The sequence below is a fragment of the Lissotriton helveticus genome, chromosome 4_1 (assembly GCF_964261635.1).
Source record: "Lissotriton helveticus chromosome 4_1, aLisHel1.1, whole genome shotgun sequence".
In the NCBI taxonomy this organism is placed as follows: Eukaryota; Metazoa; Chordata; class Amphibia; order Caudata; family Salamandridae; genus Lissotriton; species Lissotriton helveticus.
In genome coordinates this window covers 786,614,373-786,638,396 of record NC_136063.1, presented here as the reverse complement: position 1 = coordinate 786,638,396, position 24,024 = coordinate 786,614,373, and the positions used below count along the sequence as shown (strand labels likewise).

Below are 24,024 nucleotides of genomic sequence, written 5' to 3'. Positions count from 1 at the left end.
AGCGGATGATGATTGGAAGCTCACTTTGAGAAAATGTATAGCTTGCCAGGCACGACGATTAATAAAGACCCTACCCTGCCTGAGACTGTAGCCTCCCCGGTAGTATTTGAGATTGTAGAAGTTGAAAGAGAGCCAGGGGAGATGATAAAAAACAAGGCCCCCGGCCCTGATGGGGTCTCGGCCGACTTGTTTAACGCCGCCCTAAAACTTTGGTCAGTAGTTTTAACAAATCTGTTTAATGTCCTGGGCCCAAATAGTCTCCCGGCATCTTGGTCAAAATCTATAATTATCCCGGTATTTAAAAAGGGGGATAGACAGGACCCCTCCTGTTATAGGCCTATCTCCCTGATTGATTCCTCCGTAAAAATTCAGTGTCGTGTCATTCTATATAAGCTGACTGAGTGGCTGGATGACAGAGGGGTCCTGTATAATGCACAATATGGGTTCAGAACAAAAAGGAGCACACTTGATCAATGTCTCAATCTCCAACTTTGAATTGATAAGTACACTAAAGCAAAGGAGGCGTCATTGTATATGGTGTTTATGGACCTCTCCTCTGCCTTACACCTGGTTAACAGGTAAAAGTTGTGGCATATTTTATTAAATATGGGCTTTGACCCCTCCCTAGTAAATTTTTTAGCTGACTTGCATACTGGTCTTTTAGCCTCAGTGAGGGACACCACCGAAGGGTGCTGCACTAGTCACTTTAGCTCATGAAGGGGGATCAGACAAGGCTGCATTCTGGCCCCCCTTCTTTTTACTTTATATATCAATGCACTTGAGCCAGCCTTAGGGGCAGCGTCACAGGATGTTCTGCGTATAGGAGACCTGGTTGTACCAGTTCTCCTGTACGCTGATGACGCTGTTCTTCTGGCTCGCACTGGGGTAGGTCTCCAAAGGCTACTAGATGCCTTCTGGAGCTTTATGGAGAACCTGGATTTAAAAGTAAACTCAAAAAAATCCCATGTCATGATTGTAGGAAAGTGCTCAAAGAAAAATAGAGCTAAAACTTTTATGTGTGGTGCAGAATAAATCGATAGGGTCCCTACGTTTCCTTACCTGGGGGTCCTATTCGACGAAAGAGGGAACTGGGCCCCGCAATATAACAGTAGAAGTATCGCATTTGCAAGAACAACCTCTGCCCTCTTAGGTTTTGTAAACAAGCTGGGGGCTAGACCAGTGGAAGCAATACTAAAAGTTTATAAAGCTAAATGTCTCGCGGTTGCCACATATGGCTGTCCGATATGGGGCTATTCCCCTCAGGATAAAATTCAGGTGATTGAAAACAAATTCTTGAGATCAGTCTTAACAGTTCCACAGTCCACCCCCACCTATTCAAACCACACTGAGTTGGGGCTGGGGTACGTGACTGATGTGATAAAAACAGCCCCATTAACATTCTGGTTGAAGACCTGGCTTAACCAAGAAATTTCCCTGAACCATACCATGCTCAAAGATTGTCTCCTGCTGGATAATGTTAGTAAGATTCCCTGGCTCACCTATATTAAATCTAGCTTTAACAAAATAGGGCGTCCCGAGCTTTTTCACTCCCCGGAGACCATCACAAGAAAGGACGTTCTACAGACTAAAAATGCCATGATGAATTTGTTATCGCTAGAGAGAAAGGAGGTAGAAATCCGGAAACCTACTGTTAGAGCGAACTATGTCTTAGTCAGCTCCCCTGGCCCTGAACTTTATCTCACAATTGTGAACCGCCCTTTTCACAGGCATCTTTTAACCAGATTTCGTTTTAATTTGATTAATTTATCACTAGGTTATTTTCATAACTGGTGCACCCAGAAAAGGCCAGTCCCTGTAGATGCGATCATTTTTCGACGCAGGACACTCTTCATTTCCTCATGTTCTGCGACCTTTATGCTGATTTCAGGAAAAAGTTTTTGTTACCTATCCTGAGGGAGGCAGGGTTCATACAGGTTAGGCCAGCCCTTCTGTTTCTCCAAAAATTAAGTACACATCGTATCATATTTTCTGTTGCAAGCTTTCTTGAAGCTGCTGTACGATTTAGAAACAGAAGTATTTGTGTGCCATCTGCCTCAGCTAACCAGGAATAGGATGTTTTTTACTTCTTTCCCTGATCACGGCATTAACGCAGACAAGAGGGTTAATGGAGTCCATCGCAATCTAATCATGGTTTCATGAAATATTTATGTTATTACATTTTTATCGTGTTTATGGCTATGTTGTGTAAATAATCTGTTGTATAATTGTACCATGTCTTTTTATGATATTAATTTATCGAATAAAAGTAATTTGACTGACTGACTGACTGACATATATGAATGTGTAGGTTTGGGTACTAGAGATGAAGATGTCATTTACTTACAGGGAAATAGAAACATGAGGGTTATTTCAAGGGTCTACAGAGACACCATTCTTGTAATTCAGGCCACTGATGTATGTTCTCCTAGCTTCCTGTTTCCACTCACTCCATTGGAATGGAGTCTGATTTGACCATTAGTGTTGTAAACTAGAGGTAAGCTCATTAGTTGGTAAGATAGAGGAGAGCTTTATCTTGTAGCTATACCTGCAAGATCAGATGCCAAGGAAGGCCACCATGCTGTAGAGAAATGAGCCATCCAACCACCCAAGTACATATATACGCCAGCTCCTCCTAAAGAAAATAGTTTCGAATATGTTGCCTTCGGTGGAGAAGATGTTTTTCTTGAAAATGTCCCTTGTAAGCTGATCATGGAAAATGATTGGATCTATTGGACCAAACAAATGTGAGAGTATGATTTGTTGTCCCTCTCTACAAGCACATTATGACTGATGTCCATGAATACTTTGGTCATGATTTCCCCAGGGTAGAACCAAAAAGCTGCTGACCCTAGAAGGGAAACTAAATGACTCATGAATCCCTTCACCTACCTACCAGTTGCTCAAAAGAAACTGGGTCTTCTAATGACTGCCCTTCCTGAAGCTAAGCAGAAGCCTTTAGATGGTTAAAGGTAAGTCCTCACCCCCACCCCTCTCAACAATCCATGTAAAGCCTTTCTAAATCTTTCACAAGATACTATGAGTTTCATAAGTTCCAGTCGCATACGTTGCAGTCACAATATTTGTACAGATGGAAGCTTTTTTTTTATAACCACCAATTTTCAGCCTTTTGGGTCTATTGGCTATCTGTCAGTGTAACTTCTGACTGGCAACAGAGTTACCGCAACAAAGTAGCACTGAAGAAAGATAACTTGGGCATAGAGAGATAATTTTGGAAGCTTGAAAGAGCTGGCCCGCAGAGATGTGCATCCAACAGACAATGGTTCAGTTCAAGTAAACAACAAGAAGATTACAAGAGGGAGCAGATGAAGATGAAGCAAAGAGTTAAACCAGCCAGCAGCTGAATTCTAATGTGCACAAGAAAGGATGAAGTTGGCTCGACAATCAACAAGAAGGCATCTACCCATCCCCGCATGCCACTGAAAGCAGTTTATAAATATGAGGTGAATGGAAGGGCCATTCAAACTAACACATTTAGAAAACACCCAGTTCTTTCGTGCAATGGTGGTTTATTAAGTGGTGTATTAATTCAGATTACTACTGTCATTTAAGAAAGGAAAGAGGATTAAATGAATGTGCCTGCTTTCTTACAAAAATGTCACCCAATGATTTGCTAAGGCCCCAGAGACGTATGAAAACAACCCCAGACAAGCAATGAAGACGAATGAACAACATGACATTGCTGGATGTCTATTTCCCAGAAAAAACATTGGTGGGTCAGAGGTAAGGTTTATAGTTACTGGTGTTTTTGGAACCATAGAAGTACTAAGTTCTAATATGGACATTAAGGAGTCTGGTACAGGATGCTGACAGTTCTGGGAAAGCATGAGCCCAAGCAATGGATATGTGAGGAAATCAGAATCCAACATTGAGCCTTCACAGGTTGTCTCCCTAAGCCATAAACTTAGAAGGGTCTGCAAGAGGACGAATCCCTGACTTTAGTGAAAAGGTAACAGGAGGCCAAAGAGGAATCTTCCAATGTAAGCAGGCCGGAGGCTCGTGATGGCCTTACCTTCAACCACAGCAAAGTGCATGGGGCAATGGGTAAGCCACTTCAGCTACTGGCTCTCTTCACTGTAAGAAGTGATGGCATTTTGCTTGTGCACATGCCTAACAAGCAGTCCACTTCAGTGTCAGGGCTGGTGAGCCAATGTTTACTTTCATTTCACTTATGTTTGCGGTGGGTCATTCTTTTGCTTTTTTTTGGTAGATACATGCACACCTCTTTTAAAAATCAGCAATTGTGTTGTACTTTTTATGGCTTTTAAACTATTTAACACCTAATGCATATGCTTGCAAAAAATAAACGGATAAAAACACTTGCAGGCTTGCCAGGGCCATGCCTACTGGCTATGCCAAGCAATTTAATGCCCTCATGTATGCTGTCGAGGGAGTAGAGGAAGGACAAGGCATGCAATTACATAAAGCAAACACAACTCATAAATGGGGAGCGGAAGGGGTGTCCCCTATTTCACACCCATGTATTTAAACAGTAGGAGCTTGAAACTCAGAAAATACTGAGAGCCCAACAATTTAAAAGTAAGGTGGAACAGACCTGTTCTTTGGAACACTATTCACAAAAAGGTGTGGTCAAGTGCTTGTGAGTTTAGTTAATTTCTCAAATAACATACACTGTACTTCTTTGAATAACTCGGCACATTAGCTCACAAAAGAATTCTCCTACAGGACTAAATTAAACTGCAGGTCAATAAACCATACCTGCATACACTACATGGTCAGGTAGCAACAACTAGGGCCCTGATTATGAAATAAGGAATCAAAGTGTTTACTACATCCACTAAATACCATTATAATGGGATGAGCTGCTAACCAGGAGTATCATGAGGAATTCTGCAGGCTTTGCCTTTTTTCCTCAGATTTATTTCCCTTATATAAATTTCAATAGATTTGACTAACTCACAACTCCAATCTGTGTGTGAACTCCTGCTTGCATAGGGATCGAAATTTGATCCTCAACTCATAATCAAGGCCACAGACGTACGTGCAAAACAACAAATGACAATGTTAAGCTCTCAAATCAGGTGATATATTTTTTATAAGATGATCTCAGTACCTCTTTCAGCGCACACCGCTGGATTCCGCATGAGATCACTTCTGCTGCATTGTGCAAGGTAAAGAACACTGGGATTGGCTGTTAGGGAAGAAGGATAGCAAAGATCAGTCAGCACATGATCATTCACAGGCAACCAACTCATGCCTAGTGTCTTTAGAAACAGACTGCGTGCAGTACATTATGACACCTTTGTGCACTGGCCACTTATTTTACTATTCATTGCACCATCAATTACTTTCACTTGTAACAGAACAGACCATGTTTTCCTCCAGTTTTCGAGAACCTCTCCTGACGATTTAAGGATTCTCAAAACAATATATATGTTTCTACCTCTTCCACTCGGCATGAGATGACATAGCAGGTACTTACCCCCAGGGAACAGCTATCAATACAACAGCAGGGGGTATGCATAATCGTATATCTCCATTGGACTTGCATGCTGCACCCAATCAGTGGCCTCAACCTCTTCAATGATCCCATCTCTCACCAAAACACTCAAACTCATCCTTCATGGCTTGCCTCAGTGCAACTAGCACACCATGTACTTTACAAGTTTCGGGGTCGGCATCTGCTTTTTAGAATAATTTTATGTACGTAGCCCTTTAAAAAGTCTAACTCATTCTTGAATACCTCAAAGAAGTCCATCTACATGTCCTGAACACACATCTTTTCCTTCACACATGTAACACTGTTGATTTCAATCAAATCTTTCACAATTATTTGAGGCCAACTCACAATGTTGTCCCCTTTGGTGGAGGTTATCAGATGAGTATCTGCCTTTGTATTCCAGCAATCCCATGAAATACCCCTCATGATTAATTGGTTATCCTCCCTAGACTAGAGGCTTAATGACCGGTCTAAAAGGATTCATTCTTCCGTGCAAATTATTTTCATAAAACACCTTTGGCATCGGGGTTGTTTGTGCACCCATGTCAAACAACATGTCTACGCCTTCTCCTTACACTTTAACCACATCCAAGTGGCTGTTCCAATTACCTCCCACTTATAGGACAATTTTCCCACACTCCGCCTCAATGAAATATTTAAAACTTCAATCTCACTGATCTTTCCCTTGTAGTCTCTACTCTTACAGTTTTTTACATAATATCCCTGTCTCTCACAATTTTTGTTTTACAGAAAACAATTCCATCCTGGCTAGCCATTATTATTTTGCTGACCTGTGTTTGTACACTTAAAACAATTTTTCTGAAACCTAACACTCCCTTCTCTACGTTTACCCCTTTACATATTTTCCACTTTTGTGTTCTCATCTTTGATCGCTTCAATGCAATCTAGCAAATGTTGTATTTTCTTCGTAGGTCCAGTCACCTCATCTAAGACAGGATCATCTTTTTGCCATAGCTCGACCATCACTTCCTCTATATTGCAGTACAACATGTATTAATCGCATAGTCTTGTTTAGTGTGCTCCTAAATTTGCATGAGGCTGCTAGCTTTGCTAGATCAGTCACCTAATTATCTACTTATACACTAGAACGTTGACCTCTAGTCCCAAAATGATACCTCTTGAGAATTGTGTGGATTTCTGGAAGATAATGTAGGTCACATTTTTTGATGCATATCTCGTACTTATTGAGGCAAGGGACTTCTTCAACTGATAACTTGGGTAGGTATTCATACACTTTCTGCCCTTCTGGTCCACAACGATGTAATAGAAGTGGCATTGTCTTTTCAGCACTTAATGACGTACCAAACACCTGGGCATAATGCCCAATTTTTTTTTCCCACTTTGGCCATTTTATTACTGGCCTAGCGCAATCATAAAAATGGAAGCACGGTGATGTTCTGCTTAGTCTCTGTCAAAAACCTTACAAATAATTGAAAGTAGATTCAACAGTAAGACCCTGTTCACTATTCTTGCGCTGGCACCTATGTGGTATTCCAGCTCCCGTGACAGGTACCCAAGAATCCTACATATGACAGTTGCAGCAGTGAGATGGATTAGTCATTACTTTAGTTCCTTTTGTAAGGAAGGTGGGTGTGGGCTGTGTTATTATTATTCCTTTTATCTTCTTAGGACACCGTACTCTGCTAGAAAACTGTTCACGGTGATATCATTTGGAGCATATGTTCAAGGTTATAAGAGAACTGTTGGAGCTAGAGCTGCTGTGGAATAGCTGCTCTTTTGTGCACGACAGCTCCATTGTTACTGTGCTAGAGTTTACTATAATACAATAAATACTTTTCATGGATCATTGATGTAGGGGGAGCAGCAAGTAGCTTTTCATCCAATAATAAGGCCTGTAGTCACGTTTGAATAATGAAAGTAGTTTAATAATCACATAATGACTTAGCCACCATTGTTATCTCCGACTGGTTGCTCGCACTAGTCCCTCTTCAAAAGATGGTCATTCTAGAACTCATCGACAGTGATGTTGTCACTCACATCCCTACTTCTCTTCCATCATCCCTACTTCTAATCCCTCATCCTGTATTGTAGTTCCTATATTCCCAATAGGCTCTGCGCATTGGAATAACATAAACAATAGTTGTAGCGTCCCTGCTCCACATTACGCCTGTTGTTAGCGTTCTGCGCTCGACGCTCGATGCACCTCTCCGACAGGAGCCAGGAGTCAAGGCAGGCGCCGCTCTGACCGAAGCGGAGCAAGGGGTACTACAGGCACAGGAGCTTTTTTTTTTTTTTTTTTTGCCTTCAATTGTCCTGGTTTCTGGATATCTTTCCCTTCAAGAAGGGAAAATAAGAAGGGAAAATAAAGAACAGAGCGGAGCTGAGCAGAAAGCAGCAGAAAGCGTCAATATTGGCCTTGGTTTAACCCTAACCGAAAGCGTCTAGTTTGCTGGTGGTGGATGTGTGGTGTCAAGACCCCACCTACAGTTGCTCCCTCTCGGTGGGTAGAGGCAGCCGTGGAGCTGCGAAGGAGCCGCAGAGTGGCTGCTAGAGGTGATCTCAGCTGCCTTTATACATCATTAAAGTGCCCTAATACAGTCAAAGGAACTCAATTAGACACCCAATTAGACACCCTCAACGTGGGCAAAACCCAGAGGATTCGTCGCCCTAGACCTAAATCCAAGACAAAGACAAAGACAAGGACAGAATCAGAGGAGGGAGTAGCGGAAAATTTACTCGTCCAGGCACTACCTCCAAGAAAGGTGTTCGGGAAGGGGTGTGTGGCCACTAAAGGTGGTAAGGTCGGTGATAGAGGCACTGTCAAAGATAATACCCTTGCTGATACTTTTACTAAATTGGGTCTCAGCCCGGGTAACGCCAAGGACGGAGTTAAGGAGGGAGCTAAAGACGTTGCAGAAGAATCAGAATCTGGCTCTAAAGAGATTATTCGGGGCCCTTCCATATTTGTATTTTCCGGCGTGCACACTGCAAATTCCGCCACTACAGTAACTGCGGCTATAACCCCCCGGTTGTCTGTGCAAAAAGGTCCAAAAGACTCAAAATTAGGCTCCAAACTAAGATCTAGAAATACTAAAGGTAGTGCAGCGAGGCTTACCCCCTCACTTAGATCTTATTTTAAGGTGTTGCCTCAAGTACTAGAAATCCCAAGTGGATCATTAGAGGATAATAATAAGATGGGCGACACAGATGACACCCAAGGTTCTACCCAGGAGGAGGCGGTGGAAGTGGAAGGGGAAGTAGACTCAGGTGGCTCAGGCTTTGCCCAAAACATCTCGGAAGAAGCTGGGCTTTTAGCCGCTCAGGATAAGGCAGATGAGACCTTTGAAATGAAGGAGAAGATTTCACTGGAAGACGTACTTCATGAAATTAAAACCGGGTTCGCTGAATCAAAACGTAACCAGCAGGAGATAAAAGCGGCGTTTGACGCTCTGGATAAGAAAGTAGACCTTCTCTCTGAGAGGACGGATACTCTCGAAAGCACAGTCAATGAATTAAAAGCCAAATTAGATTCTGCTAATGAAAAGATTTACTACCTAAGGCGTGATGGGAATGCAACAAAAGAGAGCGCGGAATCTTTGGAGAACAATTCGAGGAGAAATAACATTAGAATCCTGAAAGTTCCAGAGGGAAAAGAGGGAAAAGAGGGAAAAGAGGGAAAAGAGGGAAAAGAGGGGAGTGATATGAAAAAATTTGTAGCTTCCCTGCTCAAAGAGTCCTTAAATCTGGAGGAATCCGTGGAAGAACTAGAAAAAGATATTCAGCGAGCCCACAGAGACCCCTTCCGCTTAAAACAAGGAAGGTCTAAACCTAGGAAGATTCTAGTCAATTTCTTGACGTATTCTGTAAAAGAGAAGATTTTGAACCTGGCCCTAAAATCCACTGCTTTAAAAGCTCTAGACTTCTCCTATGTTGTAAGATCTGATCTGTCTAAATCTACTCTTGATAGACAATGGGAGTTAGGCCAGAAAATGGAGAAGTTTAGGGCTCTGGGTGCCACTGTCCAAATGAGGTTTCCTGCTTTTCTGAGGGTTATGTATAATAACAAAATGCATAACATCCATTCCCCATTGGAGGCAGACGAACTTCTGGCGTCCATTAACGATCACCAAAGAGATAATGCTTAGCGATAGCTCTTAGGTTAAAACAGACAGGACATGGTACACTGAGTCACTGAACTAATATATAATGACAAAGAAAGGGGAGAAGGACATTGGGGATATAAGGATGGAGGAACAGGGATAAAAGAAAAGAAAAAGAGGGAAATAAAGGTAAACAAAAAAAAAAAAAAGGGAGGGAAACTTGCAAAATAAAAAAAAATAAAAAAAGGGGGAATAAGGAGAAGGGGAATGAGGGGAAAAGAAGGAAAAAAAATGCACTTTAAAAAAAAAAAAAAAAAGGTTTTGTTCTTTCTTTTTTTTCACAGAGGGTGTTAAAAAAAAAAAAAAGGGAAATACAAAAAAAAAAAGAAAAGTAGGAAACAAAAGACTAAAATATATATTTGAATTTAAAATATATATATAGCATCTAAAAGGGGAATACATATTATACATATTAGAATAATATTTCCGATATGTGGGAAGGTGTGTGACAAACACCTAATCTCAATATCATTAGTAAATTTACTTCATATAACTATGACGGCTTTCCCCTAAAAAAAAAAAAAAAATAAATAAAAGGAAAAAAAAAAAGGAAAAAAACTAAGGCATGCCGGGCTACATTTCAATCATCTACAGACCTGGGCATAGGGAACTCCATAGAGAGGCAAATCTGGCACCATTAGCCAGATTAATTAAGGGGGGGTTTTCCAGGGTGGGGTGGGAGGGGGGAAGGGGAAAAAGTATAAAATATCCTCACTGTTCAGGCACCACTTCATACATACAATTTCCATCAACTATATTTTTATTCATATTTCATTCAATTCTCACTGGGAGTCGCAACCCTCCATTGAGCTGGAGTAGGGGTTCGGACACTGGCTGATGGGAATACAATTTTTGTCCTGGAATGTCAATGGCCTGCGTGTAAAGAGTAGGAGACATAGAATACTGCAATATCTGAGGGACTCTCCGGCGCAGGTCATAGTCATCCAGGAAACACATCTTCTCCAACACGAAGTGAAGGAAATGCTAAGTAAAATCAGATGGGTAGAGTGTTTTATTTGCACTAATCATAATGCAAATATTCGAGGTATACTAATTATCTTCAAAAAGCAAATAAATGTTCAGATCCTTGCATATGAGGAGGACTTAAGTGGGAGATGGTTATACGCAAAAGTCAGTCTAGATAATAGTACATACAATTTGGTTGGTTACTACGGTCCTAATCTGGATGACCCCTCATATTTGATTAAAATTCAGAACCAGTTATTACTAACGCAAGGCCCAATAATTTGGATGGGAGATTTTAATCTGGTACTTAACCCAAAATTGGATAAATCCCCCAATTCAAGGGCATTAACTTTTAAAAAATCCAGGCAGGTATTGGGGGATGTCATGTCTACACTCGGATTGGCGGATCCATGGAGGGAGAGAGCTGGTAAGGCACTTGGCGTGTCATACCACAATTATAAATATAACCATAAATCAAGAATCGACTATGCACTTTTTAGTTATTCATTAAGAGATCACTTAAAGGACTTAACGTATTTGCCCTTACACTTATCGGACCATTCCGCTATATTTTTCTGTTTGCAATTGGTCCAGCAATCCTCCCAGACCGTGTGGTCATTTGACCGCACTATTCTTTTAGAGGAAGAAGAAATAGACCTCCTCATCCATGAAACAAATCTCTTCATGGACTCTAATATTAATTCCACTCAGCTAAATATAGTATGGGAGGCCTATAAAGCTTATCTGAGAGGCTACATAACTAATAGAGCCTCTTATCGAGGGAAAATCTACAGAGCTAAGATTAACAGTATCGAAAGGGACATTGCATTATTGGATCAACGTATTGGCTCCGGAACTGGGACTAATATGGAACAAAAACAGCGTAAGGAGTTAAAAGAAAAGCTAGAAAATATGCTTCAGGAAAGGGTCGCCCTAAAATGGGAAGTAAGTAAACTCTCCAACTTTGAATATGGTGAGTCCGCTGGTAAGGTCCTCGCCTGGAAAATTAAATCGGACCAGGCAAAAAAACATATAAAACATATTATAGTAGAGGGCGAGGCAAGTGAAAGATCATCTGTTAAAGATATTGGAGAAGCACTTTTGGAGTTTTTCCAGAAAATATATAAAGAAGAAATCTTGGAGGACCCCATCTCAAGTTTTAGATGGTTGGAGAGGATTACTCTTCCCACTCTTAGCTCTGAACAAAGAGATCGTCTTGACAGGCCCATATCAGAGGAAGAAGTGAGGGATAGTATTAAAAAGGTGAAGAGGGGCAAGGCAACTGGCCCAGATGGCCTTCCTGGCGAATTATTACGGGTCGTAGCCCCCGAAATAGTTTCGGTGCTGACAAGACTGTTTAATGACATCTTAATAAATGGTGTGGCTCCCCCTAAATCATGGGGAGAGGCAATTATAGTTTTGATTCCGAAACCCGGGAAGGACCCAGCCAAATGTGGCTCATATAGGCCAATTTCACTTTTAAATAGTGACTATAAGATCTTTGCAGCAGTGTTGGCATATAGACTTGGACGTGAGGTCGGCTCAATTATACATACTGATCAAAAGGGTTTTATAAAGGGTAGACAACTCTCGGACCTTACATACGATTTGATCGGGGCAGTTGATATTGCCTCAACGTTCTCCCTTCCCTTGGCCATTATGACCCTTGACGCTACCAAAGCGTTCGACCGAGTAAATTGGGCGTACTTAGCTGAAACTATGAAGCAATTCGCATTTGGTCCAAATTTTCGAAGAGCAATTGGACTCCTATATCAAAACCCCAGTGCAAGTATTATGGTGAATGGTGTGTGTACTCAGCCCTTTCGGATCACTAGGGGGACAAGACAGGGGTGTCCCCTGTCCCCCTTACTATTTAATATATATATTGAGCCACTTGCTCAATCTTTTAGGGAGGACGCAAGAATTTCTCCATTTAAATTCGGTGGGTGGGAAAGGAAAGTCGGGCTATACGCCGATGATATTGTAATATATACCAGTGATCCAGCTAATGCTTTCCCCATAGTGGTCGAAAAAGCCAAAGAATTTGGTGGTATTTCTGGCTATGACATCAACGCCGACAAGACCGAATTGATGACATGGAATATTGCCAATCCGGGTGTGGGGATGACGCCCTCAAGTCACTCAATACGTTATCTTGGAGTCAAAATAACACAAGATATTGATGCCTTAGCAAAAACAAACCTAGACCTGGTCGCAAAAGAGTGTAGGGCCCTTTTAAGATCCTGGGTAGGTCTTAGACTTTCAATTTATGGGAGGGTCAACATCGTAAAGATGTCTATCCTTCCGAAATTGACCTTTATCTTTAACACAATTCCCATTGCATTTGACTCTAAACAGCTTCTTAAGTGCCAACAAGAAATAAACACTTTCATTTGGGGCTACAAAGCCACGAGGTTGGCTTGGAAAAAATTGAGGAGGAGGAGGGAAAAAGGGGGACTGTCCCTCCCAGATTTACAGTATTATTCCTGGGCGTTTCAGCTCTCTCATTCAAGAGTGCTTTTGAAGACACCAGACCTTACCTCAAATGGGAAGCTATTTAAAGCTATGTTGGTAGGTGCGAACCTTCCATTGGATGGGTTTCTTTTTAAGTTTGGAGAACAAAAGTTTTTTAAGAAGGTGAGGCTGAAGATCCTACTAACGCAACTGAAGACATGGGTACAAATTAAGCGTAGAGTGGGGTTGGCGTATTATTCTAATCATGCACCAATTTGGGACTCTCCTGGGCTTCCACTATGCCTGCAGGACTCTCTGGCAACCCCCTTAATAACAGCCGGGCTCTCTAGATGGGGTGATTTACTTTGTGGAGGTATCTTGACACCGTGGGAGGTCCTTAGGGAAAAAGTAGGGCTGACATTGTCAAGATTCAAATACATACAAATAAGTAGTTGGGCCAGTGAATTAATCAGGAAAGCCCCTAATATTGGGAGAATTAGTCCCCTAGAACAACAGCTAGTCGAAAAACAGATAGGTGGCAAAGAGGTGGCTTGTTGGTATTGGTCTATACAGGAGGAGATAGATGGGGATTTTCACCTCCCAAAAGAGCTATGGGGTAGAGAAATTGCGGCAATGGATGAGGACAGTTGGACAGAATCTTTCACTCTTTTGTATAAATTGGTAAAACCAGCTTGGCTTAGACGAAACCATCTGTTCACTCTACATCGGGCATATCTCACCCCTCTACGTCTATCCAAATTTCAAGAGGGGAAATGTTGTAATAAATGCCAACTGCCCGCAGCATCAGATACTCATATGTTTTGGGATTGCCCCCATATAGCTACTTACTGGGCAGAGATCAAAGTTACCTTGGACGCAATTACTAAAATCGACATTCCCTTATCACTAACATTTGTCATTCTTGGTCTAGACCAGAACATAACCGGGGCAGCACGATCCTTTCTGTTTTACGCCATTTTGCTGGCAAGACGGCAGATATGCATGCATTGGGTGGACACCACCCCTCCCACCCACCCAGCATGGCTAAATTCATTATATGAAACCTCAAAGGTAGATCTGAGGAGATCATGCAGAGCCCAGAATCTCACATTTTGGAAACTTTTGACAGAGTGGAAGTGATGTCTTTTTTTTTTTTTTTTTTCCCCAATATCCGATGATTAAGCCCACCCACTCAATAGTTCAGTACTGTGGTCTGCCCAGATTTCGATATCCATATACTGAATCTTTTGGCACGAAGTTGTTTTGAGACTACGTCATAAGATGTACGGTTGCTCCTACCAACTCATGAACTCATAAAAAAGCTCTGCCGAGTGGTGAGGCGGCTCAATCTTCAGGGCTTCGCCCCCCAAAGGCAGTGAGATGGTTGGTTGGTTCCTTCCGCATCTAAGGGACGTGTGTCGGGCAGATGAGGATAAAAAAAAAAAAAAACATAAACAATAGTTTAGACGTAGGACTTAGGTCGACTAGGTCTCTATTGAATATGTTAGACTTAATTATGAATGCCAGCTAGCTCAGAGGTCACTAGAAACTTTCTTGAGTAAACAAGAAGGTGTTAACTTTCCTGAATAGACAAGAAGGGATTAGTTTCTGACAACCGCATAAACAGGACAACTTTGTTCCCTCCAGAATAAGGAGTATAACTCCAGAGTCGCGGAAACAATAGATAACTATTTTACTCAGTCAATCGTGCATGTTTAGTTTCACCAGAAGCGCAGAGAAATAGAGAGACGGGCGTTTTCAATAAAAGAGGTTATTTATTGAACAGTCTTCTTTCTCATGCAAGAGAAGTGAGTTGCCACAATTGCAATACTTGTCATAAAGTAAAGTGCGTACAGTAAAAGGAGTATTATGAACTAATACTGTAAAAGCATGGTATGGTTTCTGAGCCATACGGTGTTTAAAATAGATAAAATATATACATAGATAAAATCATAACTAAACGTACTCAACTGGTGCTTCTAAGATACGCCTACCCCGGTGTACCTAACCTAAGCCTAGTACGTGGGAAGGAGTAAGTGAGCTGCAGTTTTAGTGAAGATAGTTTCTGCCAAGAATCTGAATCAAGAATTCTCTAAGGGTCTAATCAGCTCCGTACCTTGGTTATAGAATGAAGGAGGTCTTGTATCTCTCTCTCAGGACTCGATCTCCCAGCAACCCGCAAGGGTGACAGGAAAGCACTGGAGCTGGATTTCTCGGCAGGAGAAAAGACAGCGTCTCTCTCAGTGCGTCAATGGGAGGGTCGGCTTGTTTCGGCACTCGAAACAGCAGGGCGTCGGGCAAGTAGGTAGCCGATCTGCTCCAAACCACCGTGTGTTTTGCTTGGGCAGATGCTGGTATATTTATACCTGGAAGGTGCCGAGTTTGACGTAAGGGTGGACATAAGACGTCACTAAGAACTCGCAGTTCTTTTAGGACTCCAGGAGTTCTAGGACAAATCAATACAGAAGCAGGGGGAATTCCCGGGCTGCTGGAGGCTTGGTTTGATTAAGAACACGTTGTGCTTTCTAGGAGTCTAGGGGAGTAGCCTTGCCGTATTCGGACTGCATTGGCTATGACTTAATATGGGTATGATTCTTATGCCTTTATAAGGATATGATTTGATATAACCGCATAAAGAAATAAATCAGGAATATTTAAATAGGGTCCTAGATACGTTTACAACAATCCATGCTTCATCCCTACTTGTCTTCCATCATCCCTACTTCTCATCCATCATAGCTACTTCTCATCCATCACCCATGATTCCTACTTCTTGTTCCTCATCCATCAGTCATACCAACACTCTTTCAATGTTGTGAAACATCCCTTCCCACTGATTGGTTGGAAACAACCAATAGGAGAGAGGGCTGCATTCTATTGGACTAACCACTTGAAAAAAACAGCCTTCTCATTGCAAACTGTGCAAATTGCTTCCAGTGAACTGTATTTCCTCTCCTCTGTCGTCAACCAGAATGGACAATGAGAAGACTGTGTTGTTTCAGTGGCTAGACCGATAGAATGCAGTGGTTATTCAACGTCCATGCTTAAGTAGACTGATCTACAAGTGCAATTTCATTTTTGTAAAATCACAAAAGTGAATTCGTACTAAAAAAGATTTGCTTTATTATCCCGTTATGGAGTATATTACACTGGAGTAAATCTTGTCTGAAGTATGGTTGATGGATGAGGAGGAATGATGGATGAGAAGTAGGGGTGGGAAGCAGGGATGAGAAGTAGGGATGGTGGATGAGATGCAGGGATGATGGAAGAGAATCTGGGATGATGGATGAGAAGTAGGGATGAGAAGTAGCGATGATGAATCAGAAGTAGGGATGAGAAGTAGAGATGATGAATCAGAAGTAGGGATGAGGGATGCGAAGTAGATGATGATAGAAGAGTAGTAGAGATGATGAATGAGAAATAGAGATGAGAAGTAGGGATGATGAGTGAGGAATGAGGACGCCCTACAATGGTGCTTGGTAGGATATCATTCAACGTATGTTTTCCAAAATTATGTTCCGTGCAGCATTTAATTTTCTTAGAATAAATACAAAAAACTGAAAACATTGAGACCAATTTAAAAACCATGTGTGAGTGGTTATTGATTGATTTACGAATGCAAGTTCATTTTTGCAAATCACAAAGGTGAATTTGTACTCAAAGAGATCTGCTATATTATTCTGTATATCATATTGGAGTAAATCTAGTCATGCGCCGAAACTGCAATAATCCTTTGTGGCACACAAAAAAAGATGTTATAGGAAGGCAGCCTATAAGAAGGTAAAGCCCCATAGTCCAAAGCAGGAAAGCCCCTAAAGATAAATGCACATGCCTTCAGGTACCGTTAGCATAGATTCACAAAAACATCAACTTTAATAATCATGCACTTGTGATTTTCATAAAGTTGAAACTCACAAAAATCTCTTTACCAGCACTTGGCAACATACAAAACAGGGTTTTTGAGGTCTATACTTAAAACTAAAATCTGATCTGTTTTTTGCTAGGGTTTATGCACTTTAATTATTTTTTGGCGCAAATTTGACTTTTTTTTGCAAAAGGATATGCTGTGACTAGCCACAAAGTTATAGCTTTTTGTGTGTCCACAACATTCCCAAAGGACGCCCCATTGTTCCCTTAGAACACCCATGATAGAACAATAACCCTAAAACTAAAGGTTGGAAAATTCAACCAATCCCAATTCTGTGAATAAAATAAGTGAATTTCGACAAAACCTAGTTTGCTTTACAATTACAACTACTAAACATTGTGTCAATCAGGGTATGTGAATGTATGATTTGCAATGTACTTTAACTCACTAAATGCCATACTGTCTGGTTCTGGAGCTAAGTGGAGAAGGGAGACTAACAGCCAGATTCATCATTGAAAAATGAGCTCGCAAAGGGCCAGATTCTGAGAATCTGGCCCTTTGCGAGCGCAATTTTTGCATTTGGGATTCATCATCCCAAATGCAAAAATCGCTAATTTGCGAAATCGCATATTTGCGAGGAATTGCATTTAAGGAATCTCTATTAGAGATTCCTTAAATGCAATTCATTAACCATTTATTATTTGCGAAATCGCTATTTCTGGTCGCTATTTACCGCGAAGTCTGACTTCGTGGTAATTAGCGAAAACTTAGAAAAATTTTGGACATGTGTGTGCGCAACATCAGGCTAAATTTACATTTCAGGGATGCTACAGGGTGTCCTTTGGACGCCCCTGGCACCCTTGAAATCGCATCCTTATTTGCCATTAGCAAATTGCTAATCGCAAATAAGGAAGCTGTAGAAATCGCAATTAAAATTGCGATTTCTACATGAATCCCGTTTTGCAAGTCCTTAATAGCGATTCCTTAATAATCGCTATTAAGGACTCGCAAAACGGGACATTGATGAATCTAGGTGAATATTCCTACAAGGAGGAATCACAACTTGTAGAAATCCTACAACACTTCTAGAAAAATACCTAAATAACATGAACTCACACAAAACCTGTAAATACAACCCAAAAAACGTAACAATTGAAGCAAACCATTTTTACAGTGCTACATGCTTTCGGCCACATATATTCTGCTAGAGCTTGTTCAGCACGCTGAGAGAGCAGTTTTTGGACGGTTCTGCATACATTTATTGTTGCTATTGTACAAAGAGGCACACAGGCGTATGGTTGTTTTTAATTTTAGCAAATTATATTTTTTAGTAATAAGCGTTGTGCCTTTTACTGAATGGGTCTTCGACATTGATTTGCTATATGTTCACGCACGTGACTATCAGGTAACAAGCATTGGCATAGCCAATAGGTCTCGCTTTTGGGACCATGTAAGTGTTTAGCCATGCGACAGTTTATGTTGTTGCAACAAGGATATTATGCTACATAACTACTTATAAGGTCCCAAAAGCGAGACCTATTGGCTATGCCAATGCTTGTTTTTTTAACGTATGGTACCTAATTTTTTCTGCATTTTTCGTGGCCTTCTAGGCTCTACATGCTTTAATATGTTTTGTAAACACTCCAGAGCATATATCACTCTCCGGTACTCTCGTCTATTTTTTCGTTTTTTAATTTGCATGACAGGTGAACACCCTGCACTGTTATCACTTTCTCCGTCCCACTTTGTATCCCTGAATACCTCAGTTTACTGTATTTTACTATCCATTTGCGCCCCACCTACTCCCCACTGCACCCCAAGTGTTCTCTCTTCTTTCCCCCGCTCATTGCTCCCTCTCCTTGCTGCTCATGCATGGGGCTCATTGGTAGTTACAGGAACGGCTGTGCATTATTGATGAGGCATAATGGTATTTATACGAACTGCTGATCTGCAGCTCTGTTGCTGTGTTCCACGGTGTGCGGAAGGCAGGGTGTAGTGCTGTTTTGGCCATTCATTGGTAGACTCCCGATCAACGGCTTTCAGAAAATAGCTTATATAATGGCTGCATTGCTGATCAAGGGTAATAAGCAATTTAAACCTCAATGTCTGTCATATCTGATGCACAGTAAAGCTCTCCATGCGCCGTCTTTGGAGTGCTCCTTTTTGAAGAAGGGAAGCGCTTTCCATAAGCTGTGCGCCTTTTCCAAAGTGGAGGAAGCACTCCACAACTTGGTGCCACAAGTAAAGCGCCTAACACACACAGAGGATACAGCAACCACGCCACACGTGTGTGTGTGTGTGTACAATCTGAACTGATGGTTCAGAAGCAAGTTAGAGTGCACACAGAGTCCGCAGTTCAGGGGATGTCGCCCAGGTAGAGAAGCCCTGTAGCAATGTAGACATTTAAACACGCTGCAAGCCCTGTTAGGAAACATAGCCAAGGAGCCAAAGAGGACGTTGGGGGGGCGGGGGGAGGGGGGAGAAGCCTGTGGGAGGCTGATGCCTTTGATGTGAGACCAGTGAAGTGTGAACCAGTGGGCGGGGAGGCAGGAGCAAATGGAACCCTTTGAAGTCACGGCCTGCGGCCGTGATGGCAAATGCTGCTGGCAGGGGAAGCCTGTAGGGGGAGGAGAAATCCAAGTAAGGCTGTGTGCGGGGAGAGGGAGGGAGGCTGATGCGCGTGCTTGTTTGTTCACGTGATTCACGTGAACTCAAAGAAAACCGCAGCAAAAAGCCCTTGGTTTGACGAGCTTTTTGAGCACTTGAATTCTCGCTCCGCTCAATGCGCTTGCGCGCATTGATAGGTCGCGAGACCTAAAAACTGAAGACGCCATCCGGAAAAATGAACCCTCACTATCTGGTACAGTTGAAATCCCATACCACATCCAGTGATTGGTTCACTGCCTTCAGAGAATTCAAATTGGTTGCCTTCAGCGAGTCCCTACCGGATTGAAAAAATTGTAAAAAACTCTAAGGGCCATCTTTCTCATTTTTATGCTATGGGACAGAAGTCCTTGCATAGCCCTGTTGAGCATGCCCCCCTGCCCTGTGTCAGGTTCCCTCTACATTCTCGGTGTTATTTTTTTGTTTTCGCCCCAGTGAGCCTAACAATTATACAACCTCCGCGAGGACCTCCATGTTAAAATTGGTCCAAGGGCACCCAAAGTGCACATCTCTGAAAGTGTGGCTACTGACCTCTCTTTTTTTAATTTCAAAGTATTTTATAATTGTTTTTTTATAAAAAAGTACATTAGCATTTCCGTTACGAGGTTCCTGCCAAACATGGCTGGTGTTGCAGTAATTACCGGTACTTTGGTATACATGTTTAGCTAAACCCCTCTACATTGACTTGCTGGGAAATTAGGCACAGGATGATAGAAAGAAAGAGGATAGGAAAGAAAGGGTAGAGATAGGATACAAGAAGTGTTCTATACTTACAAGGCTTTGTCTCATTGGTGGTGGTGGCAGCATGGCTGTTTGTGAGAGGAGATGCTGTAGTCTCTCTCTTCTATATATGCTAACATGCCAATCACTGGTTACATTACATATCACATCAATGCCATTTACTGCATCACTTAAGCTGCAAAGGTTTATAGTTTTCTTTACGCTGTTTTGCGGACAGTGGACATATAGTCTTGTTTCTATAGGCACCCACTGCATTGACTTCTGTAAGTTACCTGAGAAATGCACAGACTGTGTCCTTTGTGATGCCACCTGTTACAGCATGTGTGAGATCAGTAATAGTGCACAGGGGGTATGTATGTGTGGGGTTATAAGCAGAAGGTTCTTTCACACACAACCTTAGATGGCTGCCTAAAATGCATCATCCTTTTTTCTTTTAAAATATTTACAACATACTAAATTGGCGACTGACATTAGGTAATTCTGCACCCTATGCAAGCTTGATCGGGCAAGGACACACATGTACTCTATTCATACTCTTTAAAAAACCTACTGGATGACTACAGTATCAGACGTACGTTGTTTACTATGGATGTATGACGTTATAACGCATACTATTACTCCGCAGACCATTACAACGCGACTTTTACTCCGCATACCGTTACAACGCATAGCGCCTTGGGGCGCTGGATAGTGGTAAGTATAATTTACTATTCTAACTCCAGTCCCCGTGGACCCTAGGGAAGGTGTTGGATAGTAAATTATACTTATTCCCTATCCTAGAGCGCCCCCCAGCGCAATGCGTTGTAATGGTATGCGGAGTAATGGTCGCGTTGTAATGGTAGTGCGGAGTAAAAGATCCGTTGTAACGGGTGTATACCGTTTACTATGTATGGACAATCTTCTGAGGGCTTATTATCCCCATGCTTATCATTGTAAGAATGCACCCTGGCAACCTAAGGTTAGGTTGCAAACTTACAGGTTGTCATACTTGAGGGCCAGGAGTTCATAGAGTCACAGCAATATCACCACCGGGCACAAGAGTTAAAAGTCACAAGTGTCACACGTCCTAGGGCAGAGTCGGCACAGTATCAAGGAGATTTGAGGCAGCAGTCTTAAGGCACCACCACATTTGTCGCCAGATTTAATCTGAAAGCCTTAGACAGGTTCCTCTTTCTAGGGAAGTAGGGCCACCAAATCACTAGATGTGATTGTGCCTGGAGCCTCCAAAAATCTTTACGCTCCTGAGTTGTCACGGATACAAGCGAATGAAAATAACATTGTGCGTAAATAAAAGAGTGACACTTTATGCACACGCATTATCTAGTAACATACAGTTATGAGGCTTCCTAGCTCACATAAGGACTACAATCATCAATTAATCAGTGCAAGCTCTACAGATCACTGTGTGCAGTATAGGTTTAGCAGTGTACAGAAAACTATAGGCCCATCACAGGACAGCACTGATTTAGTGGTATTCAAAACTACTCATATTCTATAACAAAGACTTAGGGGCAGATGTATCAACATCGAGATTTGCGAATCTCAAATAGCGATTTTTTAGAAATCGCTATTTGAGATTTTCAAATTGGTATGTATGTAGAAAATCGCATTTCTTAAAATTCCTTAATTGCAATTAGCAAATTGCGAATCGCAATTAAGGAATAATTTTCCATTCATTTCTATGGGCCAGGAGGCCCATATGAATGAATGTGAAGTTATTCGCAATTTGAGAATTGTAAATTGACAATAATTTCAAGGGTGTCATAAGGACACCCTGATGCTCTCCTGAAATTCACTTGTGTGCGCATATGGCGCACATACATGCCCTAAGGGCATGTATGTGCGCCACATGGCACCTTCACAAATGCAAAAAAGTGCTTTTGTGAAAGAAATCGCAAATTACCACAAACTTCAAGTTGGTGGTAATTTGCGATTTCTTAATGAGAAATCGCGCAACTTGGGTGCTTCATACATTGCATTTAAGGAAGTGCTAAATTTGCGATTCCTTAAATGCAATCGCGAAATAAGGAATCGCAAATTTGCGATTCCTTATTTTGCACTCAAATTTGCTACATACATACCATTTAGCGAAAATAGGTTCGCAAACGCTGAAATTGTGCGAATTTCGGCGTTTGCAAACCCATTTGAGCTTCATACATATGGCCCTTAGGCCCAGATGCATCAAGCTAAAAACCGCTCGCAAAGGGGCAGATTCTCAGAAGCTGCCCCTTTGCGACCGGTATTTTTGCATTTGGGATGCATCATCCCAAATGCAAAAATCGCAATTTAAGAAATCGCAAAATTGCGATTACTTAAATTGCTATTGCTTTTAAGGAATCTCAAATTGAGATTCCTTAAATACAATGCATTAAAGTTAAAAAATTAGCGATTTTGATAATAGGGGGCGCAAATTACCATGAAGTTGAACTTCATGGTAATTTGCAAAAACTTTAAAAAATGCACTAAAGTGCATTTTTACAAGTTACATTTTACACACAAACATGCCCTTAGGGCATGTGTGTGCAAGATGTACCAATATGCAGATTTCAGGGGTGCAACAGGGTGTCCTTTTGACACCCTTGAAATTGCAATCTTAATTTGCGATTCTCTAATTGAGAATCGCAAATTGAGATTGTCTTCCCATTCATTATGGGGAGGTATTCCTTAATTGCGAGTCGCAATTTGCGAGTCGCAATTAAGGAATTTTAAGAAATCGCTATTTTTTAAGCGAGATCTTCATGCATAGCATTTTGCTATTCCTTATTAGCGAATCCTTATTTTTCGCTAATAAGGAATCGCAAAATGGGTGCTTGATGCATCTGGAGGAAAGTGCCCCATGCCCTCCTTTACCGAGTAAGGAAGAGGACCATGCATGTACAGGCCAATGCTCGGAGACTACTCAGCATTACTCTCCTGCTCTGTAAACACAAGTACTGTAACTTGGCCTGCTCCCATTTCCACTTGTCACTTTGTGAACATGAAGAAAAACATACGGTTTCCGGATAGTAAGCCTAAAAACACTTTTAGAAACAAGATACTCCAATCTCTCACATGCCCTTGTAGCAACAATAATGAAAACAAAACAGTCTGGGAGCAAGAAAGTATCTGTTTTGTCTCCAAAATGTAATTTTCAGCCAGGAAACAAGCTGTGAACTCCCAAAGAAGCTGGGCCGGTTATATTTAGAGGCCTGGAAGAGCCCGATAAAATCAATGCATCCACTCTTCCACTTACTCCTCGAGCTTTTAAATTCCTCCTCTCTCCACTCCCCCTGGAACCTTATTATTTTCACATCCACTTCGTCTTCCTCTGATCCTCTTCTACTTTCAGCCAGAACTGTTTCCTCCAACTGACATGAGAAGTCAACCCCAAAATGGGAGTATGGCATGAACGTCATCAATTCACTGAAAGGCCAGGGGCAGCGGAAGTGACAGCACACCCCATTTGACCAATACATTCTCTCACACACACATGCTTACACAGTAACTCACAATCACACATTCACACACTCTCTCCCCCAACACACACATTCTCACCTGCACACATGCACACAACATACATTTAAAAGCATGTTTTACTTACCTCAGCTGTCAGGGAGAGTTATATATTCTAGCTAATTGTACTCCGTTTTTTATTATACTAATAGTAACTAATATACTGTTATTCACTATAAATGGGAAAAAAATGGGAAAAAACAAGGACATTGGAGCCC

The 24,024-nt window shown here is 41.7% G+C and overlaps 1 protein-coding gene across 3 annotated transcripts in view; it reads right to left on the bottom strand.

Moving 5' to 3' along the window:
• SLC35D4 (solute carrier family 35 member D4) overlaps positions 1-24,024 on the bottom strand; it is a 570,185-nt gene that overhangs the window by 373,327 nt on the left and 172,834 nt on the right. For all 3 annotated transcript variants that reach the window (XR_013610546.1, XR_013610545.1, XM_078687423.1), the window contains one exon: positions 5,093-5,170. Coding sequence is in view for 1 of the 3 variants with exons in the window: in XM_078687423.1 (XP_078543549.1) it covers positions 5,093-5,170 (78 nt within the window). In the remaining 2 variants the exon portion in view is untranslated. The remainder of the gene's footprint in view (positions 1-5,092; positions 5,171-24,024) is intronic.